We start from the raw sequence: 16,245 nt of genomic DNA, 5'->3' as shown, positions 1-16,245 counted from the left end.
AGATCTAACTATCAGGGAGGCCCACAGGGACCGGCCCTGATGGTCTCAGGTGCAGCTGCCCAGTTGCCCTGCTCTGACCAGGCTGCATAATTTAAAGCCCCAATAATACACAGAGTCTTCCTTCAGAGGACCCTGGAAGTGGTCTTAAATCAGTACTCACATCCATCTGGTCATCCCTGTAGAAGAGCTACTAGAAGCTGGCAGTTTTATTGAAAGTGATTAACAGGCTAAAGCCAATAAATTCCCAGTGCCAACAGCACTTGGCTCTTCCCACAAATGAAGCACTGCTTCCCAAGCAGTCACTCATTGAGAACCAAGAACCCAGGGGGCCACCCCACAGACTTCTGGTCTCCCAGGCCTCCCTGGAGACGGGTCCTCCATGGTTCTGGCTGGCGGTGCCTTCCCGAGCCCAGTTCACCTGAGGCCATCAGGTGCATTAGTCAATGGAAGGCTCAGTTCACAGCTCTGCAACTGCATTAGCAAACAGTGTTAGCTCACTTGGGAAAAATGCAGCCCTGACTCACTCTGGCTACAGAAACATGCTTCACTGTCATCAGCTTTCTCTCATTACCTGCCACCGTTACAAATTCTCACTTCTGCATATTCGCTTAAATGGGGTCACCTAGGAAACTGGAGAAACAAACACAGAGGAGGAGGGTGAGAGCTGTGGGAGGAGGGAGTGCTCATGGCCCTGGTCACGTAGGGAGGCGAGGAACATCTGAGAGGGCGGGTGAAGATGGCAGCTTCCATGCCAGCCAATGGTGTCCTCCCAGATAAGTGAATCAATCCTGTGTAGGTGACCTGAGAGATGCCTGGGCAGGTATCAGGGAGCCCCAGGAGGTTTAAGAAGAACGAATATTTCTGAAAAAAAAAATTCTCTGACTTCTGAAAAATCAGCCTAATATGTTAGTCATGCACGCTGAAGCCCGTCTGACATACCACCGTGCTACCATAGACAAAGGTGCCCACTCCACTGGGTGCACAAGTTCATGAGGCTCTCAATTATATGCTAGGGAAGTGGAAACAGCCATGTCATACCTGGAGAGCCCATCTACTAACCTCCGGTTCACAGACCTGTCTCCATCATCTGCCCAAAGACACTCCAAATGCACAGGTCTAGAACAGAACTCAACCTTTCCCCACCTAAGTCTACTCTGTCCTCTGTCTTCCAACTTCAGTTCATGGCGTCCCTATCCACCTGCCGGCCCAGTCCAGAAACCACAGAATTCTCAACTCCCTTCTTGCTTCCTTCTGCAATGTTGATTCTGCCAATTTTCTCTTCAAGATTGTCCTCTTCTCACACATGGACACAGGGAGGGGAACCTCACACACCAGGGCCTGTTTGGGGGTGGGGAGGATAGGGGAGGGATGGCATTAGGAGAAATACCTAATGTAGATGATGGGTTGATGGGTGCAGTAAACCACCATGGCACGTATATACCTATGTAACAAACCTGCACGTTCTGCACATGTATCCCAGAACTTGAAGTATAATAATAAAAAAAAAATTGTCCTCCTCTCTATTCCTGCCTCTCTGTTCCCACTGCCACCCTTTAATTCAAGTCTTCCTGATGATCACTGGATTCTCTCCTAACTCGTCCCTGCTCCGTCTCTGGCCTCTCTCATCCATCATTTATGGTGCCACCAGAGAGACAGTTCTAAAATGTAAGTCTAATCATGTCACCTCCAGCTCATAAAGGCAGTGCCAACTGCTTAAACAACCAAGTTCACATTTCAACCAGGCATATGAGGTCCACCATTTGCCTGTTCACACCTTAAGCTGGAGATGTCCTGGCTCACACCTTAAGCTGGAGATGTCCTGGCTACTTGCAGTTTCCTCCACATACCCGGCGAGACACGCTTCTTTGCCTTGTGTGTGCCAACCCCTCAGTGCGGGACTTCCTGTCCCTCCCGGAATCAAAGCTCTTCTTAAATGTTACCTTCTCTGAGAAGCCTCCCCTAACCCCGTCTCCCACGCTCAGCAATATCCTGTGTTCCTACTGCACTCAGCAACGCACAGGCACCAGTGCCTGGCTTGCTGCGTCTTTGTTCCTGTAGTCGTTCCTTCCCCATGATCCCTTTCTGTCACAACAGGACTCTCTCGACTGCTTTCTGGACCCGTAATCCCTGCCACAGTGCCCCAGTGGCACCCAGAAGGCCCTTACCAAACAGCTGACGGTGCCTCGTTAACAGAATCAGAAGCTAAATTCCCTTTTAGTCGGTGATATGCAGACTCCTCTGTCACTTAAATTTGTATCAAAGAGCTACTACACAGCTTAAGAGATTCATTTGAGGTTCCTTCCTTTACTTTTTGATAGGACTGGTGTCCAACCTGGTATGTCCAAGGCAGTAGGCAAAAGAAGAGGAGGAAGGACCTGAGAAATCTCCTCAATAAATAGGATCACACATTATTAGCTCAGCCATCTCCAGAGTCAGTCTGAAAGAACAAGATGAGACACTGAGATACACACTTTTTTTGAGACTGAGTCTCGCTCTGTTGCCCAGGCTGGAGTGTAGTGGCATGATTTTGGCTCACTGCAACCTCCACCTCCTGGGTTCAAGCAATTCTCTGTCTCAGCCTCCCAAGTAGCTGGGATTACAAGTACCTGCCACTACACCCAGCTAATTTTTGTATTTTTAGTAGAGACGGGGTTTCACTATCTTGGCCAGGCTGGTCCTGAACTCCTGACCTCGTGATCCGCCTGCCTCGGCCTCCCAAAGTGCTGGGATTGCAGGCGTGAGCCAACACACCCAGCTATTTTTTTTTTTTTTTTTTAAGGAGACAGGGTCTCGCCTAGAGTGCAGCGATGCAATCTGATGCAATCATACCTCACTGCAGTCTCAAAGTCCTGGGTTCAAGTGATCCTCCCATCTTAGCCTCTTGAGTGGCTGGGACTACAGGTGCATGCCATCACACCTGGCTCATATTTTAATTTTTGTAGAGACGGGGTCTCACAACGTTGCCCAGGCTGGTCTCAAACTCCTAGCCTCAAACGATCCTACTGCCTCAGCCTCCCAAACTGCTGAGATTACAGGTGTGGGCCACAATACCCGGCCCAGACACACACTCTGGCATATGTTTCAGTTAAAATAGTAAATTAAAGAAAAGGAGGTGAGGCATTGAGGCCTCCAAGAAAGCAAGGGTCACAGCCTCCCCAACACGGATCTCAGAGGGGTTCAAAGAAGGGGCTCTCAGCCAGGTCCTCCTGGGTCTCAGTCAAATGGTTCTGACTTGACATCCAGCAAATTCACCAACATGTCTGACCTCCTCAACTGGATCACTCCAGTCCTTCCCAAGCAATAGCCAGGCCAGCAAACTGAGTCAGTGGGGAATCAGCTGGAGGCTGTGGAGAAGATTGAGAAGATCATGAATCCCAATTCCGAATCTAGTCCTGCTGCCTCCAATCCTAAGAGTGAGTGGCTTAAAAACCAAGCCTGTTTCCCAGCTGACCGCCTGAGCAACCATTTGCTAAACTGGACCTTGTTTATGATACTGAAATAGTTAAGTTCAAATATGGAGATAGAGTGGTGAGTTAAGTTTAGCCGCAGGCAGGCTCCAGGGACCGTGTGGTGGATTCATGTGGGCTGGGTTCCCTTAACCAAGGCTGAGATGATTTGAGCCAAGGAGTGGACTCTGCCATAGTGTCCTGCCTCACTGTACCAGTGCTGTGGCTCCACGGCCCACAATGGGAGCAAGTCTCCCGTTCCCAGGGGCCTTCACTGCGGAGAGTCCCTTCCCCGCGTCCTCACCTGTCTGGGGTTGACAAATACTTCTGCTTCTGGAATTTCTTCTCCAGGCCCATGAGCTGCAGCTCGGTGAAGATGGTGCGACTCCGGCGGGGCTTCTTCTGTCGGGGCGTGGGCTGTTCCGTCTCTGACTCGCTGCTGGCTAGGGCCTCGCCCCCTGGGGCCTCAGCAGAGACCGCCTCGGTGACCTGGTGGCAGGACAGTGCCTGGGCAATTCCCGGGGTGGCGGGGACCAGGTGGGAGATGACAGTGGGCTGGCGGGTGATCACCGAGAGGAGCGGATATGCCCGCAGGGAAGGGGAGCCTGGAAAACAAGCAGGGAGGCAGGTCACCACAGGGAACGGTGTGGGGAAGCAGGCCAGGACCTGCGGAGGGCCGCTGGCTGAGGTCTGTCTGACAGGGAGGGCCCTGCTCTTAAGGAGGTACAGATGGAGGAAGGGGAAGGAGAAGTAACTCAAGACCTACAGCTGCGGGGCAGGCACAGAGGTCTGCTCTGCTCGGTGTGGGAGGATGAAGCCCACGGCCCAGAAGAGGGTCCTGCAAGTCCTCTGGTTTCAAGCAGATCTTTCCCCTCTCTCCCTTCGGAATCCCTAAATTCTCGGTCCATGGGACCAGGCAGATGAAAAGAAGTAGTCAGGAAAAGCTAGAGACACATATTTCAGAAACCCGAAATAGATTTGTAATATGCAAACTTCCTGAGAACCACCTGTGGTCTTTATAAAAAGACATGCTTGTAGCTATGAATTCTTCCTGAGAAGTCTGTGTACCTTGAATCATAGCATTTTTCAGAGCTTGACAGGATGCTTTCGGATTATTTAATTCAACTTTCTCATCTCAGAGGGAGTAAATTGCCCCAGGAAGGTTAAGTGAGTTGCCTAAGATAACGTAACTAGGAAGAAGCAGATGGAGGAGTCAAACCAAGTTCTTCTGACTTGAAGTCCCATGCTATCAGCACATCATGAATCACATGGATACATCATTCAGAAGAGGGAGGCAAACAGATTTTAAATCACATGAAAGCTGAGATCGGTATGACTGGCGCCTCCAGCACTATGTTAAGGAGGATTCTCAGGCTGGCCAGAGCTTGGCTGAGGAAAAGGTGCTGGGGTCGATTAACAATGTCTGCTATGGGCATGTGGCAGGGGCAGGGTATGGTGGCATACATACCAGTTATATGCCACTCCTGCGTTAGGAATTTCAAGGCAAGAGTTCTTTTCTGTCCAACAATCTGTTAAATCTGTAAAGTTCAAGTAAAGAGCTTTTTCCTTTGATTATTCTACAGAGCTTAAAATGTCTGGATCATTACCTATGTGAATCATTTTATCTCTCCGTTTCATCATCTATAAGGTGAGTAAGAAAGCTAGCTGATTCCAAAGAATCCTTCAAACTCTAATATACTGATGCCACGAAAGGACCTCTCATCCTCCCCATTTGATATCTGATGAAAATGGAGAAGACCCAGGGGCTGCCCTTTGGGACTCAGTCCAGCCCTGAAAAGTGACTTCAAGGCCACAGCCAGCATCTGAGCCAACCAACATTCACACTATCTCTGAGTTGAAACCGACTAACATCACAGAAGCATCCAGGTACTACCTGTGCTCCAGCTCTCTTCTCTGGGTTGGCATTTCTCTTCTTATTCCTTCCCATGCCTTTGTTTGGCCCCCAGTCACAGTTGTTAAAACAAATAGCTTCGCTTATTCTTTGAGTACACTTCTAGCTAGGCCCAGCAGAAACCACAAAGTGGTTAAATAAAAATAAATCACCACTTGCTACAACTTCCATTAACTCTCCAGCCAACTCCAACACTTGATGTTTTGTGCTGTGGATTCTTTTTAAGAAAAAAAAACTCACCTGGGAATGATATTTTAGAGCAAGAAAATGAGGATATGTGGGCTTGTGGTTTGGATCTCACAGCACACATCCTGAAATGATACTTCTTGAAAAAGAAGTTGGAAGCTTCTTAAAAAGGCATAAGATGTTTCTCATCTTAAATCACCTTACTCCTTTAAGTCTGTCACTTCTTTCAAAAGAGACTATCTTTCTTTAGCAGGCTAATGTGTAATCTAGAAACTAAGAAGCTTATCATTATAGGAAATGACTAACAATCCACCTGTAAGGAAGGCTTTGTATCACCTTTCTCTTTTGTAAGAGAGTTAAATATTTTTTTACCCAACATTGAATAATATTTTGAAAGTGTGGTAATATCTAGCATTGGCAAGCATACAGGGAAATAGGCATTCATATATTGTTGGTGGGAGTATAAAACAGTATAATCCTTGAGGACAAATTAAGCAGTATCTACCAAGTCACTGACAGGGAATTTCGCAATTTGAGGTCTATGCGTACAAAGATTTATATACAAGCATATTCACTGCAGCCTTGCTTATAATCGTGAGCGGGGGAAATAACCTATATATTAATATCTCTCAACAGGAAAATAATTAAATAAATTGTGGTACATCCATAGTATGAACTACAATGTAACCATTAAAAAGTACTATCTAGGCCAGGTGTGGTGGCTCAGCACTTTGGCAGGCTGAGGCTGGAGGACTGCTTGAAGCCAGCAGTTCAAGACCAGCCTGGGCAACAGAGTGAGACCGTGTCTCTGTTTTTTTTTTTTTTTTTTTTACTTACTTTTTTTTTTTTAAAAAAGTAGAGACAGGGTCTCTGTTGCCCAGGCTGGTTTTGAACTCTTGGCCTCAAGCAATCCTCCAATTTCAGCCTCCCAAAATGTTGGGATTATAGGTGTGAGCCATCGTGCCCAGTCAGAGATTCTGTCTCTTAAAAAAAAAACATACAAACTGATGAGAAAGAGAGATGAATAGATGGATAAACTATATATAAACTAATACGAGAAAATACCTAATATATTATTGAGAAAAATATGATGTAAAATCATTTGTATTATTCTTTAAAACTATGATTTTCTTGGTCTTCCTTTATAAATGCATTTTTAAAAGTCTAGAAGGCTAGTTATCAAACTGTTAACAGTGATAACCTCTGGGCTTGGAATAAAACAGGGTGAAAAGGAATCTACACATTTGCATCTAATCCTGCATTCAATCCAGCCATGAATATTTACTGAGCATCTACTATGGGCTACACTCCGCTCTGGAAGCTGGGGAGATAGCAACGAATACTATAAAGTCCTACCTTCATGGAGCTTACATCCATTTGGGGAGGCAGACAGCAAACAAATAAACAAGTAAATATGTAAATAGTGCCAGGTAGTGATAAACTATGATGAAAAATACAGCAAAGTGTGAAGATGGGGCAGGTGGGGCAGAGGGCAGGTATTGGGGATGAGGAGTCAGGGAAGGCCATGGTGGGAAGATGACCCTTCTGCAGGTAAGCACCCCCACGCAGAGGAGAGCCTGGAGAAAGCACGGGACAAGCACCCCAGCCCCAGAACCAGCACAGGCAAAGCCCTAAAGGCCAAATGAGCATGGGTTGAAAGACCAGCAGAAAGGCAGAGTAGGCAAGGGCAGAAGTCACAGGAGAGAAAACTGGGAAGAGATCTGTTGGAGCCCGATTACGCAGGGCCTTGTAGGTCAGGGCAAATCACTTGGATTTTATTCAAAATGTGATTTTTAAAAAAGCCATTGGCAAGATGTGAGCTGAGGGAGGACATGATCTGACTGATGTCTTAAATGATCCCTAAGGAGGTTGGACTGCAGGGGCTAGGGTGGGAGCAGAGAAACCAGTGAGGAGGCCAGGCCGTATTCTTCTAGACCAGAGGCAGCAGCTACAGCAGTGAGAGGGGGTGCATTTTATAGTTAAGGTTGAGAGGACTTGTTGAAGGACTGAATGTCAGGTATGAGAGAGAGAGTTGCCAGGAGAGGCCTGACGTTTTGGTCTTAGCAACTGGAGGAAGGATGGTGCCCTTTACCAAGATGGGAAAGACTGGGCAAAAAGCAGGATTAAGTGAGAAAACCATGATTTCTGTGTTAGGTAAGTTGCTATTAGACATCTTGCACATGTTGAGGAGTCAGTCAGATAGAGGTTGGGTTAGAGACACAACTCCTGGGAGTCTATGTGGCATATTGGACCACGGGATTGCATGAGATCACCAAGGGAGTGAGTGGAATAAAAAAATGAAGAAATACAAGGGCTGAACTCTGGGGCACGCCAACATCTCAGGTCACAGAGAGGAAGACGAGCCGGCCAAAGACACTGAGGAGGGGACAGAGAAGCAGTAGGAAAGCCCATGTCCCTCGGCATCCCCAAATCTAGATGATACTTCTGCATTGTTCACATTTTGCACAGGTGCGTATCTTTTTTTTTAAATTTTTTAAAAAGGAAAGTTACATTAAATGAGTTATAAGTTTCATTCCCATTCTAAAGTTTAATTTTATGTTCAGTTTGTCAAAAAGAATAATCTTTCATTGACCCTTGATCCCAAGGAGTGGTTAAAACTTCTTCTAATAGCTAGGCAAAGAAAATCAGTCTAGAAATCCCAGAAATTGAGTATAAAATGTGTTTAGTTTTATGACACTTCTAGTAAAACAAACATTGTGGGTGTTCTCCTGGGAAAGGGGGGCTCTTTAGCCCATTCAGAATCCAAAGGTCTAGAGAATTTTCTCGCTTTATGTCAATTTTCTCCCTTTATGTCAAAAGATGTTTGGGTTCTTGAATCACATTCATTCTTTTAAAAGAAACATCATTTAATGTGGAGAAATAATAGTCTTTTCAACAAATGAGGCTGGGTGTGGTGGCTCACACCTGTAATCCTAGCACTTTGGGAGGCCGAGGTGGGCAGATTACTTGAGGTCAGGAGTTCGAGACAAGCCTGGCCAATATGACGAAAGCCTGTCTTTACTAGAAATACAAAAATTAGCTGGTGTGGTGGCACGCACCTGTAATCCCAGCTACTTGTGAGGCTGAGTCATAAGAATCCCTTGAACCCGGGAGGCGGAGGTTGCAGTGAGCTGAGATCATGCCACTGCACTCATAACACTCCATTTCAAAAAATAAATAATAAATAAAATAAAAAATTTTAAAAATAATTGCTTAAAAAAAATGGTGCTGGAGCAATTGGACATCCAGATGCAAAAAATAAAAATAAAAATAAATAAAATAATAAGAGCCTTGACCTCATAAATTATTTTAAAAATTCACTCAAAATGGATCATAGACCTTCAGTAGAAACACAAACCTATAAAATTTTTAGAAAGAAACATTAGAGAAAAATCTCTGTGACATTGGGTTAGGTAGAGAATTCTTAGCCATGACACCAAAAGCATGATGCATAAAATAAAAAGGCAAAAAACTGGTCTTCATCAAAATTAACAATTTTTGCTCTGTAAAAGATACTGTTAAGAAAATGAAAAAAGCTGCAGACTGTGAGACCTGACAGATCTCACACCTGACAAATGATTTTTACCCGGAATATATAAAGAACTCTCAAAGTTTGACAATTAAAAAATAACCCTATAACAACGTGCCAAAGTTTTGAAAAGACACTTTACCAAAGAGGTTCTACATATGGCAAATTAGCACATGAAAAGATGCTAATGAAGGAAATGCAAATTAAAAACCACAGAGAGGTACTGTTACACAGCTGCTAGAACAGTTGACGTTTTTAATGAACTGACAATATCAAGTGCTGGTGAGGATGTGGAGCAACTGGAACTCTCCTTCATTGCTGGCGAGAATGCAAACTGGTACAGCCTCTTTGGAAAGAGAATTAGTAGTTTCTTATAAAGTTAAACAAACGGTTACCATTTGACCTAGCAAAACCCCCCAGATATTAACCCAAGTGAAAAGAGAACATGAAACCCTGTATACAGATGTTTATAGCAGAATTATTAGTAATTATCAAAAACTGGAAACAATCCAAATGTCCCTCATTTGGGGATGGATAAACAAAAACTGGTACAGACACACAACGAAATACTACTCAGAAATATAAAGCAATAAAACGATTGATGCACACTGGGAGGCCGAGGTGGTAGATCTCTTGAGGCCAGGACTTTGAGACCAGCCTGGCCAACATGGCGAAACCCTGTCTTTACTAAAAATACAAAAGTTAGTCAGGCGTGGTGGTGCATGCTTATAATACGAGCTACTTAGGAGGCTGAGGCATGAGAATTGCTGGAACCCGGGAAGTGAAGGTTGCAGAGAGCAGAGATCATGCCACTGCACTCCAGCCTGGGCGACAGAGCAAGACTCTGTTTCAAAAAAATAAAACAAAACAAAAAACTTGATGAATAGTGGATGAATCTCAAATGACTATGCTTAAGTGAAAGAGGCCAGACTCAAAAGGCTATATGATTCTATTATAGGACATTACAGGAAAGGCATAACTAGTAATAGAGAATAGACTGCCAGAGGTTAAGGGTCGGGGAAGAGCTTAACCACAAAGGGGAAGCACAGGAGAACTGGCTGGGACTGGAGGAGATGCCAGGGGAGGTGCTAAGATTGTTTTGTATCTTAACCACGGTGGTGGTTATATAATTTTTTGCATTTGTCAAAACTTGCTCTTCTACCAAAATAGTGAATTTTTACTAAATATAAATTAAAAGGAAATTTCAAAAAAAATTAAAATGTTACACACATTTGCTACAAAATAAATTTAAAACAATTCAAAACTACATAAAGTAGAAGACTCCCCTCACTGCTTTCAACCCCAAATCTTAGAGATAAACTTACAGAATTGTTCCTGTGTACATATATATATATGACCTAAATCCAGTAATATGTATATTAATCTATTGAAACATATAATTACAAAATGGTTATTTTACAAAATATAAGTATGTCACATTATTTTTTCTGAATGGATAGCCAAAAACCCTAACACCATATATTGACTAGTTCAGTGCCTTAAAATGGCAGGGTTAAGATATAGTAAATTCCCAAAGAAATGAAGTTGGGAATTTTTGCTCATCAGAATTCTGGGAGTCTCCTGGGGAATTTCCATCAGCAGAATTCCGGGAATCTCCCGCTCTCCAGAAAAGCAGCCAACTGGGGAAAAAAACTACCCTTCCCAAGGGCTGCCCTCTGTGGAGGTGGTCACAAATTGGGAACACAATGTATGGGGGGCAGGGAATGGTGGGGGAAGAGAAAGTTAGAAAACCACGAGGACCGGAGAGATGGGGACACATTTATAGAGGCTGCCGTGAGTTTGCACCTTGCAGGAGAGTGAAGGCTATTTAGACAAGATTTCTGGAAAATATTTTAGGGAGTATACTTTGTGAAATCCATGAATATACTCCTTTAAGAACAAGTAAAATAAAGATCTTCATATTCAAGGCTTCCACAGTCAGATTTCTGATTTACATCCACTGGGCCATATGGGGCCCTAGAAATAGTTGGGTTATATTATGTATACATGGGTCTATTCCCAGATTCTGTTCTGTTCTACTGAACTAATATATGATCCTATTATAGGATCACTCCACTTTAATGATTGTGGGGTTTTAGGGAGTTTTCTTATCTGGTAGAACGAGTCCCCCCTTTATTTTTCTTACAGAATTTTCTTGGCTATTGACATTAATTTATTTTTCCAGTTGAACTTCCGTTTTTTTTCCTTAGAGACAGGGTCTCCCTCTGCCACCCAGGCTGGAGTACAGTGGTGCAATCATAGGTCCCTGTAATCTTGAACTCCTAGGTTCAAACAGTCCTCCTGTCTCAGCCTCCCAAGTAGCTGGGACTACAGGCACATGCTACCACACTCTGCTAATTTTTTTTTAGAGGCGGGGTCTCCCTGTGTTGCCCAGGCTGGTCTCAAACACTTGACCTCAAGTGATCCTTCCACCTCAGCCTCCCAAAGTGCTGGGATTACAAGTGTGAGCCACCATGCCCGGCCTCCAGTTGAATTTTAGAAATCAACTTGTTAGACTCTAAAGAAAGCAAGTCCCATTAAAAACTTGATTAGAGTTACACTAACCTTATAGATTAATTTATAGAAATGATTCTACTGATGATCCTATCCTTTAGTAGGCTGAAAAGCAATTGCTGGTTATTTAAAAATGACTTCTAGAGATTTGGGCAATTTGGTTCCATAAAGCTTAAACCTAATGAAAAATCTTCATGAAAAAAAAAAAAACACAACTTCTAATAAATAATAGTGACTTAAAGCAACATCCTAATCACCAAAGTCCATTGTTTCAGCAATCTTGACCCAATGTTCTGATGCAAATTCCGCTCTAAGAGTGTACTCTTCCCCACTGGCTGAGAGCACCCCCCTGAAGTTGGAGGTGCACACACAAAGCTGCCGTGATGCTGAGAAACATTTCAGGATCTTAAAAGGATCACCATTGTCAATAAATAGAATCGCAATGAGGCACTGTCTTGAGTTCTTGGTATTTGATATGTGTCTCTAAAGTTCAGAAGAACAGGCACGGCTGGAATGGGAGTTGGTGGGTAATGTGTGTGCTACAAACCACTGGATCTCTCTGAAAAGCAAACCCATGGGGAGCAGAAAAGTGAGACAAAATATACTTGAGCCAGCTGCTTGCTGTCTTTTCTAATTTTAATATATGACTTGATTTCCAACAAAGTAGCATTGACCCAGAGCTTTAATTTCACAAAGCGCTTGCATTCCAACATTTCCTACTCTTGCAAAAAAGTACTGTGAAATAAATCCCACCATAAATCTGTATTTTGACTAAAAATCAAACCCAGGTTTTAAAAACAGTGCCAAATTATAAATTAATGCATACATTAGGAGACACTTTGGTTACTGAGAAGACAGATAACGTACAACTCTTAAGTATGTCTTTCTCTTTCCTGAGAATTATCACAATGTGAAAACATTGACTGGGGACAGCTGCCCTGCTACCCTAGATCATTTACATACACTTGTGAAATTCAAGCACATTATCTGCTACTGAGAGTGTGATGACTGTAATAAACCAAAGACATTGTTTAAACACACAGTTTTAGTTGACAGAAGGAGCGTAAACATGACCCCATTGAACACATTTTCTAATAGTTGTTTTTCTTCAACCAATCCCCTTAGCCAATGTTTCCCTCTGGGATGGAGATCACATAACTGTGCGTATCATTTACCTAGAAATACTTCCCTGCCAAATGTTCGGCCTTTTTGAGAATCTGTTTTTGGATTCTGGAAAACCTGAGTACATGAGTGGTTGGCGGGTGCCGGAGACATCCTGGGAGCTTGGGGAGATGTGGAACATTTGGTAGGCTAAACAGAGTATTTTCAGTCATGCTGGTTCTGAAAGCTGTCAGTGAACTCGTGCATGTGAACATGCTTGGGCCAGGCATGTACCCACTCCAGGGTTGCTGGTTCTTGGCACAGCTCCTCCATCTAAGTCCTCCTTCATGGCAGAAGCCAGGTCCCTGCAGCTACAGCCATACTTGAACCTCAGAGCAAAATCCCCCAAGTACAGTTTCTGCCCTCACACACCTCCTGTGGGCTTCTCTTCTATTCTTCCAACATTCTAGTCCCCAAATTGACTCTCCACACCCACATTTCCAGTTTACACAAGCAAAGGCCAAAGGTCTGAATGGATAAGAATTTCTAAGCTGCCTGCTTGACTGATTTACATTGCAGGAATGTGTGACCTATATATACACAGAAAGCTTCAGAGGGACATAAACAACACACACACAAAGACACTGGTCCAGAAGTATGCAGATAACCTGGAAGATGTACGCCATGGATAACTGGGCAGCTATAGCTGAGTTTCCTAGAAAAAAAACATAAAATCACCCACACCGAAGTATTCCCCTAAGCTCCCATTCCTACCAACTGGCTGGTAATTTGGGGTAGTGGAAAAAATAAGGCCTCTATTCCTGACTCACACAGTGACCCTGAGCAGGTTACCAAGACTTTCTTGATTTCAATGTCCTATAAAGTTAGGCCAATAACAGTTCTCCCTCCTGGATTATCGTGAGGATTAACGGCATTAATATATGTGAAGTGCCCAGGGGGCACTTGGTTCCCTTTCTTTCCCTTCACTTAGTTTCATAATGCTCAGTGATTGAGCCAAATTAAAGTAGATTAATTTTCTTATCAAGAAAGCACACCTACTTGTGAAGGATGCATACGTATCTTCTTATCATCTGTGCATTCACATGCAAAGCAAGATTCAGCAGTAGCAGAGTCGGCCAGTTTCTCTTTGCTCAATGGAAGTCTTCCAATGCCCTTGCAGCCATATACCGAGACTGACAGCAACCAGGGAGCTCAGAGAAGTCAGAGGAAGGGCTCACCTGGCCAGACATCTTCCTAAAACTACCAACACTCCCCAAATAGTTACTTGGGTTTAGTAGATCTGTTAAAAAAAAAAAAATCCACAGAAAAGTTTGAGGGTCCCAAGGCACAGCCCTTCTCAAGGTTAGTAACAGGCAAGGAAGGATGGAGTTGGGGGTCACAAGACAGAACCAAAGCCAATTTCTAAAAACTGCAGGCAGCGGGGCCAGGTGTGGTGGCTCACGCCTATAATCCCAGCACTTTGGGAGGCCGAGGTGGGAGGATCACCTGAGGTCAGGAGTTCAAGACCAGCCTGGCCAACCAACATGGTGAAACCCCATCTCTACTAAAAATACAAAAATTAGCCAGGCGTGGTGGTGCACACCTGTAATCCCAGCTACTTGTGAGGCTGAGGCAGGTGAATTGCTTTAACTCGAGAGATGGAGGTTGCAGTGAGCCGAGATTGTGCCACTCCACTCCAGCCTGGGCAACAGAGTGAGACTCTGTCTCAAAAAAAAAAACAAAAAAAAAACCAGCATGGAAAACAGATACAGGGTGGTTAAAGTAAGTTACTTTGCCCTGTCTTATGCTGAGAGCGAGCTGAGTGTTGGTGGTCACCAGATGTGAAAATTCCATGACCGTGTCCCCATACGCATAATCTGTAAGCCTAGGAGAGAGGAGGACAGAGGGAGGGAGGAAATACAAAGAGATTCTGAGTAGCCTTTTAACTGTGATTCACCAAGTTTCTAGTCCAGCAAGAGTGAATGAAACAGATGCACTCTCTACAGATTCCAGTTTTGTGTAACTGAAGAAAACAGAAAATGTTTTAAGAGACCAACTCAAAGGCTGACAAAATGTCTTAGCAACATTAACTACCTCATTAAAAAAAAAAAAGAGGAGGAAGAGCATTTTGTGAGTTAAATGTAAATGAATTAGAAACACGGAATAAATTTATTCTAAAATCCACATTAGACTACCATGATAGAGACTCTGGAATAACCCTCCAGTTAAATAAAAACTTAAGAAGTTTACAAAGGTTTAAAAATAAAGGGCAGAGAGGTGGAGTGGGGAGAAAAGATTGGGGAGATTTAGAAAAATGAAGAAAGTTTGGAAAATAAGCAAAGGACATCAGAGAGACCTTGGAAGCCTGATTGCTTCACACCTTCTTTTCATATTCTTCATTTTGCAGAGACAAGCCAAGTCTTATCACCTTATCCCTGCAATATCACTAGAAATGTAGACACCCACAAAACCACTCAGCAATGCTGGAGCTAAGTGAGATCAATTAAGCTAGCCCAACAGGTAGGTTTCTAGACTTTCTCATGCTGCCTAAAATGTCACATCACCTAATTCAGTCATCATCCAGCCCGCAGCCTCCACCACCCTTCACCTCTATTGGCCAGTGAGCACATGGACATGGTGTGGTCTTTCTCCTCCCGGCCATGCTGTTTTCCATATACACCCACACCTGCTTTCATCCATGCTTCACAAGCACTCCCTGACGGAAAGCTGCCAGGAACAGCTGCTGTTTAGTACAAAGACAGAATCACTCACTCCTACCTTCATGCACCCACACATTCTGTTTGTGTCCTGATTCACTCTTACTTAATTAAAACCTTGAATTAGGAGTTACGTTGTTTACCCATCTGTTTCTCACGAGATTGAAAACTTCTTTAGGAAAAAAATTTGAAACTCCATCTTCCTGGTGCTTAACTCCATGCTTTGTTGAATTGATTTTACCTGGAATCAGGATATCAGGGCTAGAGATGTGGTTCTGACACCTTTGGGCTCTATGACCTTGGTCATATTTCGAAGCTTCTGTTTTCCCTTCTATAAAAAGGCAATACTAATACTTCTCTATAAGCTTGTTGGGGGATAACATTGCAAATGAATATGAAAGACAATGAAGAACTATTCCAAAAAAGGCACTGATTTTTTTCAAACACCCAACTTAGCAGACCCAATGAATGTTCCATATTGTAAAGATGTCTCTATTCACTAAGAAGTCACAACACTGCTTTGTTGTGCTAACCTCATCCATCCCTCTGCCTCATAGCTTGTGCTCAATCATTTCTAGCTGACGTCCTGGCATTCACAGAGGCAAAGCCCACACACAAAATTTCCTGGGAGGAATCCTCTGGTTCACTGTCATCATCATTAGGGAACTCTGTTGAACAGCTACTCAGCTCTGTGCTGACTGGTAGAGACAAGAAGAGAAGCAATTCCTGATCTCTGCCCTCAAAAAAACTAATTATTTAAAGGTAAAGAGGGAAATGAAGAAACATGTGGCAAAGGCTGAGTGGCGTAGGAAGTGTAGGAATTCTAGAGAGTACAGTGCC

General features: G+C 43.8%; 1 protein-coding gene across 1 annotated transcript in view; it reads right to left on the bottom strand.

Annotated features, from left to right (window-relative positions):
• The window catches only part of BARX2 (BARX homeobox 2), an 80,678-nt gene that overhangs the window by 12,464 nt on the left and 51,969 nt on the right, over window positions 1-16,245 (bottom strand). Inside the window, exon 2 of the mRNA XM_003819875.5 lies at window positions 3,751-4,051. Within this exon, the coding sequence (XP_003819923.1) occupies window positions 3,751-4,051 (301 nt within the window). The remainder of the gene's footprint in view (window positions 1-3,750; window positions 4,052-16,245) is intronic.

The sequence above is a fragment of the Pan paniscus genome, chromosome 9, assembly GCF_029289425.2.
Source record: "Pan paniscus chromosome 9, NHGRI_mPanPan1-v2.0_pri, whole genome shotgun sequence".
In the NCBI taxonomy this organism is placed as follows: Eukaryota; Metazoa; Chordata; class Mammalia; order Primates; family Hominidae; genus Pan; species Pan paniscus.
The sequence above is the reverse complement of the archived record's forward strand: the minus strand, read 5'-3'. Positions and strand labels throughout refer to the sequence as shown.